The sequence below is a fragment of the Phasianus colchicus genome, chromosome Z, assembly GCF_987193195.1.
Source record: "Phasianus colchicus chromosome Z, bPhaCol1.hap1.1, whole genome shotgun sequence".
NCBI classification, from domain to species: domain Eukaryota; kingdom Metazoa; phylum Chordata; class Aves; order Galliformes; family Phasianidae; genus Phasianus; species Phasianus colchicus.
In genome coordinates, this window is record NC_143476.1 from 46674260 (window position 1) to 46687053 (window position 12794).

The 12794-nt window shown below is 40.2% G+C and overlaps 1 protein-coding gene across 4 annotated transcripts in view; it reads left to right on the forward strand.

The window, feature by feature from the left end:
• Positions 1 to 12794, forward strand: part of SNCAIP (synuclein alpha interacting protein) — an 84248-nt gene that overhangs the window by 51073 nt on the left and 20381 nt on the right. For all 4 annotated transcript variants that reach the window (XM_090131392.1, XM_090131393.1, XM_031610124.2 and 1 more), the window contains exons 4-6: positions 970 to 1826; positions 3415 to 3594; positions 10557 to 10670. In XM_090131392.1, the coding sequence (XP_089987518.1) occupies positions 970 to 1826; positions 3415 to 3594; positions 10557 to 10670 (1151 nt within the window). The remainder of the gene's footprint in view (positions 1 to 969; positions 1827 to 3414; positions 3595 to 10556; positions 10671 to 12794) is intronic.

Genomic DNA, 12794 nt, shown 5'->3' on the forward strand with positions numbered 1-12794 from the left:
AACAGGATTTCTCATTCTCATATGAAAATGATATGAATCTTCCAGAAATACATATTGTTGTTGCTGTTGCTGAAACAGAATTTTTTTTACCAAGTCTTTTGTTGGCCTCCCAGGAAAGGCATCTTATTTCTCTGTAGCATCTTTGTGCAATGTGATACTTGTAAAAAGCAGTGCAACCAATAATAGCTGTGCAAAGCCACTGTGAATGCCGCTAGTCTTGTTAATAATGTCATTACTTGACTCAAACTGCTTTATTTATAAATGATCATAGAATCATGAAATCACACTATGGCCTAGGTTTGAAGGACCCTAAAGGTCAGTGAGCTCCAGCCCCCGTGCTGTGGGCAGGGATGCCACCCACCAAATTGGGCTGCCCAGGGCCCACCCAACCTGGCCTTGAATGCCTCCGGGGATGGGGCACCCACAGTGTCTCTGGGCAGCAGTGCCAGAGCCTCACCACCTTCTCAGTGACAATTTCCCACCTAACATATAACCTAAATCTCCACTCCTTTATTTTAAAGCCATTCTCTCTTGTTCTGTCATTATCAGACAGTATAAAACTTTGGCTTCCCTGCTGTTGAAAAGCTGTCCTCAGGTACTGGAAGGCCGCAATGAGGTCTCCCTGGATCCTTCCCTTCTCCTGAAGGGCTGAACAAGCCCAGTTCTCTTAGGCTTTCTCCATAGGAAAGGTGCTCAGCCCTCAGATCATCTTTGTGGCCCTCCTCTCAACCTGCTTTAGATTACAAAAGCTTACAGTGCATGTCCTGTTTGAAGACTGCAGTTCTAGAGTGTCAAATTCTTCAGCACTTTTCATAGAGTTGCAAATAAATCTGCTAAGGTATGAATGAAATACAGTATTGTGTTATTCAGGTTTCTGGTGCTTAGCCAGGTCCCTTTGAAGCGTATTATATCATGCCACTCATCTGGTAATGATAAGCAGTTCTAAGTCATACTCATCTATTTTTCTAGTTTCCAGCAGCAGCTGGAACTGTGGTGGCTCAGCTCTTCTTGGAAATGCACAGAAACCAACAGGAATTGCAGATGCGTGCAATAAATTCAGACCAGTGAAGAGGGTTTCCCCATTAAAGCATCAGCCAGAGAGCTCTGAGAACAATGAAAGTGATGACCAAAAGAACCAGAAGGGTGAATACCAGAAAGGCAGCGACTCTCAGCCTGCACCTCCAAATGATGACCAGAGCCCAGGAGAAGGAGAAAACCTTAAAAGTAAAAACATTGAGCCTACCGTTCTGCTTGGGGAGCTGGAGCACTATGACCTGGATATGGATGAAATTTTGGATGTGCCTTACATTAAATCAAATCAACAACTTGTTCCTTTCACAAAGGTAGCCCCTGAGAAAAAAAATTTCGGTGTATGTTCAACAGTGAATGGTGTGAGTGGCAAGACCTGCTCTGCAGAGAGCACAGAGCCTGCTGGGGTGACACAGTTCTGTGTTCTCTCTCCTGTGAAAGGCTCTCAGCTGAGAAAAACGCAGTCCATTGTTGTTGATCAGCACAAGCATTTAACAGAAGAATTAGAGCTTTCCCAGCCTTTAGCGAAGTGTAGCTCAGTCCATGAATCTGAAGCCCAGGGCAAAGGGTTCCTCTGTAGGACATTTGTTGGTCCTCAGGCTCACAAAACTGAGAAGACTATGCCAAACTGCCACCTAAGGACTTTTCACCTGCAGACAGCAGTGGCAGAGAGCAAGCAGCTTGAGGAACTGAATAAGAGCTGGAGCAGGGCAGGGGGGCCAGAAGAGAGGAGTGAAGAGGTGAAAAAATCTAAGAGCATCTTAAACATTGTAAAGGAGGGGCAAATATCATTACTGGTAAGTATCATCTTTTTTCATAAACCACATAGAATAGGGGAGTTCTGTGCTGTGGTTGTTTTGCTGGCAAAATCTTATAAAGTGTGCATTTTGCATCACCACTCGTTTTATCTTACATGCTCCTTAGAAATTGGGTGAATGGTCTTCCAGACGGCAAGTTTTCATCTTTAACTCAAATGTGTAGCAAAGATGACATACAAGATTGCTAGTTTATGTAATATCCTGAAATCTTGTAGGCGTAATTGTGGAGTTCATTTGTATATCAAATGTAAGTCTTAACTGGGTTTTGTTTTTCAAAACATTTGTGGGTTGCTTTGTTCAATTATTAGTGGTTTATCTCAGTTTTATTTAGGGGCTGACAGTGGGAACAGAGGACCTTCTGTTGTATTCTGATTATTATTCAGGAGTGTTTATTCTGACTTGTTGCAGCAGCATTCTCAGGCAGGAGTTTTCTCTAACACCCCATTGGCCTCTGACCCGTATGAAGTTTTCAGTAATTCCAGCTATGTGATCAGACACTGTCAATGATGTTTCCCGGAGTAACGAGATGCAAGTGAACACAGTGATGCAGAACACGTGATCCCCACTCAGAATGGCTGGAGGAGGTCCAGCATCCATAAAACTGTTTTTGTTAGATTTTTGTTTAGCTTCTCTGTTTATTGGTCTAGCTCAAACACAAAGGCATGTGTTTGCATAGCAGCAAAAACAAAGGCAGACATTCAAAGACTAGGCAGGAGAGTACATTAGAATGCTCTGCAAGAAATAAAAGTAGAGAAAATTTGCCCCAAATTGTGAAATGTTGGTAACTGGTAAAAACAAAGCAGACAAACAAAAAATAATGGTAGGTAGGTGGGAGAAAACACTTTTTTTTTTTTTTGCAAACAAGTCAAAACCTCTGAGTCAAGTGTATTCATCAGCAAGTGGTCTGGCAAGTCTGCACAGCTCTAGGAATTTACTACTGTTACTGGAGTTTATCAATCCAATTGTTTTGTCTGAAAATTAGACTTGGGCAGGAGTAGTGTATTAAGTCATGGTTGTGACTTTGGGTAAATATTCCAACAAATTATTTCTGTAATGGAAACAAGCTACCAAATAAAGGACTTCTCATGTTTTAACTGTGTTTTAGATGACACTAAATACAAGCTGACACTGTTGTGATGAGCAAAACTAAACAGCAACATTTTAGGAGTCAGTCATGGATGTTTCCTATTCAATGACTCATTATTATAATGCCAAAAAAGAAGAGAGAGAGAAAACAACTGTAAATAGACAGAACTTAGGAAAATGCAGATGTTTTTACCAATTCTTTGTTGAACAAGAAGCTAAAGCTACTGAAGATCTTGCGCTGTTATGTGCCATTTGCACCAGGAAAGAAACTAAGCAGTGAATCTAGTCAATGAGGAACCTGCTTCTGTCCTTTTGCTAATGGTAGCCAGGTGCTGTACAAATGAAAAGGCTTCTGATTTTGAGATATAAAAGAACATACCTATGGGAAAATGTCTTTATCTTGTATCTTGGGTTCTAAGGCTTAAACTTCACAGTATCTTTTTAACCTTAGTTGTAACTAACATAACACCTTCTTTAACAGCCACATTTAGCAGCAGATAATCTGGATAAGATTCATGATGAATGTGACAACAATCTGTTGCATGTAGCGGCATCAAAGGGACATGCAGAATGCCTGCAGCATCTTACTTCTTTGATGGGTGAAGACTGTTTGAATGAAAGAAACATGGAGCAGCTAACTCCAGCTGGTTTAGCAATAAAGGTAACTCAATCTCTGTCTCTATTGTAATGTGACATAAGGGCAATTTAGCTTCTTTCTGTGATTTGAGTAGGTAATAGATCCAGCAGGATGTTATTTTTCAAGCTTCTTGTTAAATGGAAAAAGAACAGTGCCACTTAAGCCAATAAGTCTGTTACGATGTGAGATACTATGTCAGCTATACAAATAACACTGATGTTTTGTATGTTGCTGTCACTGAATATATATTTTAATCAATTAACTGACTAAAAAATTGCAGTGTTCATAGGAACATTCATATAATTTGTGCTCAGTTGTATATTTAGGGAACATAAAAATTATTACAAATATATGTGGGATCTTGAAAGAGAGATGTGGGACCGTGCTTACAAAGCATGAAAAAACTGATCCACATCTGGACTTGAAACTTCCTGGCTGTCTGGAACAGTTGCATCAAAGTTAATATCTACGTTTTCACAGAGCAATCCAGAAGAAACTGCAAAAATTAACAGCTTACTGGGAAACCTACTGCATAGCAAAGTATGGAACTGAATTGTGTTTCTTGACTAAAGTAAAACCTGCTGTGTACTGAAGGCTGGTAATTGGGCCAAACTTACCCTGAGTCGTTCATAAGGACGGTTGGATGGTCAAAGACCATTCCTCTTAGTCACTGAATATCTTAAGAACTAAAAATGGAAGTGGTGATGGCTGTTTCTGATTTTTCATTTTTTTTTAATTGTTTGCTTCTTGGGAAACTTGAGGAACTGACAGACAACTGGTAGATTCCAGCCTGCAGGTTTGTATCTTGGAGAGGTCATTCCAATGACCTGATGATCTCATGCCGGTCTCAGGGATTTTATTCCATTTAATGAGAATAAAGTTAAACAGATAGTTAGCTGCACTAATGAATTGCTGTTATAAAAGTCATATATTTAGCTTCAGTACCCTGGCCCATGTCCAACCTTAATAATTATACTCTGCCAATTTGAAGTCTTACAGTTTTACTTGGAAATGGTTTTCTTTCTTGTTATTTCAATATCGGTAGATCAAACATAGTTATGTTTGACTTTTTCTCCAGAACGATTGCTGTTTAATAACCAGTTTTTGTAAAAGTTCTGTAACACCTGAGCATGCTTTGGCATTTCTAGAAAAATGTGTAAATATAATGGAATTATTCGTGTAAATGAGAGTGCTCAGGCCCGAGTGTTTCTAATGAAGACTTGCATGATGGCTGGGCTGGTCACATGCAAGAGCCTTAAAGTGATCTGGCATAACTAGCTCTTAATCCTTACTCCAAAATACTCTAGCACCAAATAGAGTGGACTTTATTCTTTTTGCTTGTCCTGTAACTCAGATAATGATATACCATGTGGGACACGTGTCTGTGTTCCACAAGAATAATGATTATCAGAGTGAAAAAAAGCTTGTATGCAGGAACATACATTTCTATGAAAGGTAGTTTCAGCAGATAATTTAGTGGTGACAAATAGCATTTGCCAGTAAATAATGAATTATTATAGCAAGTTATTTTGATGCAGGACTTCTTTCTGACATAGAGCTAAAACCTACAGGGTGAAAATGTAATGGTATGTTGTGGCCAGCATCTTAGTCATGTTGATGGCTTATTTTTCATAACCGTCTAGAATCTCCATGAATTAGAAGAAAAATATTTTACATACCAGGTACGTCATTCCATTAATTCATTATATTTAAATATAATTATTTAATATATTTAATTATATTTAAATATATTAAAAATTTTATGTGATTATGATACAATGGAATTACTTTATCATTTAGGCATGCTTACTAATATTTGAATATAGATTTGGTGATGAAGATTTTTCTAACACGATGAAAAGAATACAAGTAATTTCACCAGTAAGTGCTTACTGATATTCAGAAAAAGAGAAGAAAGTAGGTGAAGTTAAACAATGTGCACTTAAATGTGTATACACACTCTTATATATGGAAGAAATAAAATAACTATAAAATTAATTCTGTTTTTTTCTTTCTTCCAAATAATTTGAAATGGGTTAATTTTTTTTACATCCTTGTTTTTGTAAAAACAAATCTGGAACTTGAAATTGATATTTCTTTCCTTTGCACAATGACTTTTTCCTTTTTATGCATTCAGAAAGCTTTCTATGTTCTCTCTGCTGGCTGAGTGTTTTTTGACTGAGTGCTTGAAATATAAATTCTTATGTATAAAGAATATAATAGCTTTCATGAAAATATCAGAGTGTGCGTTGTGATAAACTGCATCTGCTGAGGTACCATTGTTGAAAGGGGAAAAACTGCAGCACAAGAAGCTGCTAAAACCTCCTACCTTTACACCAAACCACAGGTGAGCTCTGAAGAAAATATATCCCCCTATTTTTGCAGCACCTGCATAGAAACTTGCTGTAAGAGTATGGATAGCACTTGAGGACTCTTGAGAGTGGGATGTAAAAGGTGTTCGAAACAAGAACCAACTCCTTGTTTGGGTTTGATCACAACTGGTGCCACTAAAAAAAGGCAAAGGATCTTAGTAATTGGAAACTCTTTGCTGAGAGGCACTGAGGCATCCATCTGCCTCCCACATCACTTCTCTAGAGAGGTTTGCTGCCTCGAGAAGAGGATACTGGGTATGATAATGCCAGATGACTACTTTCCCTTCCTGGTCTTTCAAGCTGGCTCACACAAGGCTGTAATCAGGAAATTGAAAAATATCAATAAAGGATTTATATCCCTTGGAAAGGTGTTGAGGGGACTGAGAGCATGGATAGTGTTCTCAGTCCTCAGTTGGAGACTAGGATCCGGGCCGAAGGAGTAAAAAGAGAAGCTGCCCTCTATATTAAAAAGTGGGTAGGCTGTGAGGAGCTCCTGCTGTGTAACAGTCATGAACACTTTGTGAGCCTGTGGGTTAAAATTAGGGATGGGACTACTAAAGGGCAGCTGGTGGTTGGGGTCTACGACAAGCCACCTGAACGAGGGAAGCCTACTGGTGAGGCCTTCCTGCTTCAGCTGAAATAAATGTTGCACTCACAGACTCTTATCCTGATGGGAAATTTCAACCACCCATATTTCTGCTGGGAAAACAATTTGATGAGGTGCAAGCAATCAGAAGATTCCCAGAGTCCATTGATGACAACTTGCAGATTGAAATATTGGACAGATCCACCAGAGGTGAACCTGATGACCACCAGTGTGGAAGAGATCATTAAAGACATTAAGATTGGAAGCAACCTGGGCTGCAGAGACCATGCTTTGGTCGAGTTCATGAACTCAAGAGAAATAGACCTGGAAAAGAGTGGAGTCAGAAACCTGAGCTTCAGGAGACCAATCTTGAGGCTGTTTAAGGAATTTTTGAGACGAGTGAGAAGCGGCATTCCTTGTGGATCAGTGTTGGGACTGGTGCTCTTTAGCATCTTTGTAGGTGGTATGGAAAGTGGAATCGAGTGCACCCTCAGCAAGTTTGGAGATGACACCAAGCTGAGTGGTGCAGTTGACACACTAAAGGGAAGGGATGCCATACAAAAAAACCTGGACAGGCTTGTGAGGTGGGTCTGTGCCAACCTCATGAAGTTCAACAGGGCCAAGAGCACAGTCCTGCTTCTGGACTGGGGCACAGATACAGGTTGGGCGGAGAATGGCTTGAGAGCAGCCCTGAGGAGAAGGATTCGGGGGTGTTGACTGATGAAAGATTCAGCACGAGCCAGCAGTGTCTGCTTGCAGCCCAGGCAGTCAACAGTGTCCTAGGTTGCATCAAGAGAAGTGTGACCAGCAGGTCAAGGGAGTTGATTCTGCCCCTCTTCTCTGTTCTTGTGAGACCCCACCTAGATTACTGAATCCAGTTCTGGGGCCACCAGCACAAGAAGGGCATGGAGCTGTTGTAGTGAGTCCAGAGGAGGGCCATGAAGATGATCAGAGGGATGGAGCACCTCTCCTATGGGGACAGGCTGAGAGAGCTGGGGTTCTCCAGCCTGGAGAAGAGAAGGTTTCAGGGGAACCATATAGTGGCCTGCCAGTACCTGAAAGGGGTCTACAGGAAAGCTGAGGAGGGACAGTTTATAAGGACAGGTAGTGACACTAAGAGGGCTTTAAAATGGAAGAGGGTAGATTTAGACTAGATATTAGGAAGAAGTTCTTTTCTATGATAGTGGTGAGACTCTGGCACAGGTTGCCCAGAGAGGTTGTCCTCCCTGGAAACATTCAACGACAGGTTGGATGGGGCTGTGAGCAGCCTGGTGTAATGGGAGGCATCCCTTCCTATAGCAGGGGGTTGGTATCTTAAAGGTCCCTTCCAACTCAAACCGTTCTAAGATTCTATGATTTCCTGCGAAGCTGTCCTCAGAGACTAAGGACTGGAACAAAGCTGACTACTCTTTAAGGATGCCTTTCTGAGAGTGCAAGAGCTCTCTGTTCCCAGTACAGGAAAACCAGCAGGGGAGACAGGAAACCACCATGGCTCCGCAAGGACCTGCTGATCAAACTGAGGGAAAAGAAAGGCAAATACAGGGAGTGGAAGCAAGGTCACATCACCTGGGAAGAATACAAGGATGCTGTCTGGACTTGCAGAGATGGATCAGGAAAGTTAGGACGCAGATGGAGCTGAACTTGGTGAGGAATGTTAATAACAGTAAGGAAGGGATTCCATAGGTACATTAGTCTGAAGAGACAGGCCAAAGAGAGCATCCCTCCTCTGATGAATGAGAGAGGTTTGTTATAAAAGATACAGAGAAGGCTGAGGTACACTGAGTTCTCTACCTCAGTCTTCACTGGCACCCGGGATGCTCACATCCCTTAAACTCTTGGTGGGGAACTGGGGGAGAAAAATGCCCCCCACTGTAAGGGCAGAGCACGTCTGAGATTGGCTCATGAGACTGAATATGTGCAAGTCTATGGAGCCAGACAGCATGCATCCCAGGGTTCCAAGGGAGCTGGCTGATGTGGTTGCTGAGCCAATCTCCATCATATTTGAAAAATCGTGAAAAGTCTCAAGGGAAGTCCCCAGGGACTGGAAAAATGGAAACATCATTCTCATTTGTAAGAAAGGGAGGAAGGAGGATCTGTGGAACTACAGGGATGAGCAGGACATCTGAGACAGCTAACACAACTTCACAAAGGGAATATCGTGCCTGAACAATCTGGTGGCCTTCTATGATGGAGTGATGGCTTTGGTGGACAAAGGGAAGGCAACAGATGCTATCTACTTGCACTTCTACAAGGCCTATGACCTGGTTCCCTACCTCATCATTATCTCTAAATTGGATTTGAAGGGTGGACTATTTAGTGAATAAAGAATTGGTTGGAAGGTCACCAACTGGTGACCTCAGAATTCATCTTTGGACCAGTACTCTTTAATATCTCTAACATAGATGAGAACCATGAAGATGATAAGAAGGTTGGAGCATTTCTCCTGTAATGACAGGCTGAAGGAGCTGCGCTTGTTCAGTCTGGAGAAGAGAAGGCTGCAGTGAGACCTCATTACTTACTTGCAGTATTTAAAGAGAGCTTATAAACATGAGAGAAATCAACTCTTTATACAAGTATATAGTGACAGAACAGGAGCGAGTGCTTTCAAACTAGAGGAAAGGAGATTTAGATTAGATGTCAGTGAGAAGTTTTTCTCTGTGAGGGTGGTGAGGTGCTGGAACAGGTGGCCCAGAGAGATTGTGGATGCTCCATCCCTGCAGGTCTTTAAGGCCAGGTCAGATGTGGCCCTGGATAGCCTCATACAGCCTTGGTCTAGCATCTGGCAGCCCTACCTGTGGCATGAGGGAATGGAACTTGATCCTTGAGGTCCCTTCCAACCCGGGTCATTCTACCATTCTGTGATTCTATGATTCTATGATCCCAGGTCCTAATCCATAAGGATTAAGTGTTCAGATACAACGTATACTCCAAAAAGTGTGTGCTCCAAAAAGTATTACTGCTCCAAAAGTAATGCCTCCTTTTTTTTAATATGTTGGCTGATGATGTCCTAGGCAGATGTTCGTGATACGGCAGTAGAGGTTGAACCTTCCAACCAATATTCTATTACATTTTCTTGCCATGTAACAGATGGCAACAGAGGGGCAATCTGGCAAAATGGTGTTTGACATGGAAGTGCATAAGAAGCTAAGCTGTGTAATTGAATTCCTCCATGGGAAAAAGGTTGGCCCTGATTGACATTCATTGATGCTTGCTGAACATTTATGGAGACCAAACAGTGAATGTGAGCACAGTGACATGATAGGTGGTGCATTTCAGCAGTGATGACAGCAACAATGGTTACCTCCAATGGCACACATTTTTGTGAGCTTTGCATGCAGGCTCTTGTTCAACACTGATGAAAATGCAGAGCTTATGGTGGTGACAGTGTTGAAAAATAGTGTTTTGTAGCTGAGAATTTGCTCTATTAAATGGTGTTATTGTGCTTTTTGTAACTGTTGTAGTTTCCATTGAAATAAATAGGACACATTACTTTCAAAATGACTTAAATATAATACTAGCTTAATCTTGCAAGCACTATATTACTGATAAATGAAAATTAGACCTTATAGGGAAATACATTGTTTAATGTACTTTGGCAAATGAACGTTGGCTCCAGACACTGAGTTTTGCTGTATGGGTTGCAGAAGCATAGCTTCAGTTTTGTTCTTTATGATCTAAGAGAATCTAAGAGGCATCAGATTGTGTGTGTAATATTATTTCACTGCCTCTTGAACTGATGTATGTTGTGGTGTCATTCAGCAAATATTCTGTACTGTAGTTTTATTCAGCTGTACTTTTAGGAATGAGAAGATGGACATTCCAGAGCAAGTATAAGCTGATAGCATATTGTAAATAATGTAATACTTAGATAAGATAAACAAACGTAATACTTGAGAACAGTTAAAAGATGAACTTTCAAAGAAACTGGAATTTCATAACATGCTAATAATTCTAACAAGCTTTTTCCTGTTAGGTAGACATGTTTGCATTGAAACAGATAAGATTTTTATTTTTTCTTATTTGTTTAGAATGGTCAGCTGGAGTGCGTTCGGTGGATGGTGAGTGAAACAGAAGCTATTGCAGAATTAAGTTGCTCAAAAGATCACCCAAGCCTTATTCATTATGCTGGCTGCTATGGTCAGGTATGATTTTCACTTTTTCAAAATGATTACTGAGTTATTCACATAGGAATTTCAATTTAAAGAATCTTTATTATTTTGTGGTTCTTAAGCACAGATGTTTGTAATTAGTTCTAATGTTGAAAGAACATTTCCCACTTTATATTTCTTTTTCATGATTCTCCTTCTTTAGTCATTTTTTTGGTATCATGATCCCTTAGGGCTCTCCTAGGACACGTCAGAAAATCATCAAACTTTTTGGATAGTTCAGATTCCTTTTCCAGGAGAGATTAATCAAAAAAAAAAAAAAAAAAAAAAAAAGGGAAGAAAGAAAATTGGCACATTGTGACAATCTAGGAATTCACTATACTGGCAGTTAAGTGAAGCATGGTAAAACTTGAACATCATCTGTACAACTCTGGTTTTATTGAGAATTATGTATAAAAATGTGTTGCAAACCAATCCTATTCCGCACCTAGCTTACATATAAATCTACTCATGAGAAACCACAGAAGTACAGCATTTTGGTATTTGGCTAATGTCTGGGGAAACATATACCACTCGACTGCACCACATTCTCCTCTTACAGTCTGTTTTTCCTAAGCAGACCTTACAGTAACCCCTGTTCAAAAGATCTTCTCTAGAATAGTCTATACAAGGAATAGTAATTGGTTATTCTTCTCTAATGTTTTTGGAAGATGAGCCACTCATATCACCCATTTTCTTCAAAAGACATTAAGGAGAAATGCAGAAAATATACTATTGTTGTACTAGTGCTTTTGTTGATCCAAAGAAACTTAGCTTTCTCTTTCCAGTACAAGCATGGTTATCTCATTCTATGCCATAAAAATATCGTGGCATGTTCCTGCTGTTAACTGATTTTTTCCAAGCATAGATTTGCAGACATGGGTGAAAAAAGAGGAGCATATCTGGATGGCTGTGAATCTGGAAGCCCACTCTTTATCTTGCTGCATCCTGAGCCAACACAGACACCTTTGTTCCCATGCTGTGCTAAGTCCTCTGTATCTCTTTGCTCACCTGCTATGCACGTCAGTAGTGCAAATTAGCAACCTGCTGGACATACTGATTAATTGTCCTGCTTTCTGTAACAAGTTCAACTTATAAAACTTCCACTGAATATAAGGAAGCTGGGAGCCCCATCAGAATTGGATTTGAGTAAAGATTATCTGTTACTAGAAAAAAAGTTTCGAAGAGAAAGCTTCATATGAATTTAGGTTCGTGTCTTCATTTTACTGACGTAATTTTTCCTCATCTCTAAATATGTTTATACAAACTAAATCCAGTGAGTTTTTTTCAGCGAGCTATGCTGTCTACTGTCAGGAATAGATCTGGCAGGCTTAATCCAGATACTCTTTTTAGAGCAGAATGGAAGCTCCAGCAGTTAAGAAACTCCAGCTACAGTTAACCATGCACGAAAAGTAGAAAGGTGATATAAAAAGTGCTGTCAAATTTTTTTAGCTAGTTGAATGCCAAATAAAGTTCATGTGTAACATCAGCTATTTTTTTTTTCTTTTATAAATGTCTTGCAAACATGAAGGAATGTTGAGGCTGAAGAGAAGCCAGATTATCTTGCCCAACTGTGTTAAGAAGAAAGAAGTTTAGATATTCAAATGTGTAGTTGGCACTATCCTCAAAGTTTTAATTTATTTTACCATTACTTACATGAGAGATAATCCATGTAAACACTGGTTTTGGCAGAATTACAAGAGTAATATTTTTACAAGAAAGACATGTTACAGAATCATTTTCTATGAGTCAGCCCATCCATTGTTTCTCCAGGCATTAGGAATGCACACCGTATTTTTCTTGAATAACTATCATTTAGAATGGGCAGCAAAAGTGAGTTCATAACAGAGCTCCTATGTTAAAGATCATCAAACCACAGCTATGGCCAGATTCGAAAAGCATCTCAACAGTGCTGTATTTTGTCCAGTGAGAGAGGAACTACATATGTTCAACTAATGGAAGAAGAGCTTGTAACCAACCTGAAGCCTGGTCTGCATACCTCTTGCCAAGGGTTTCTTTAAGCCTTTTCATGAGGTCTTGCAAGAAACAACCATGGTTGACATGGCTTTTCATAACAGATTGTTGGTGCATGACACATCACATAACATCTGATTCTGCCTC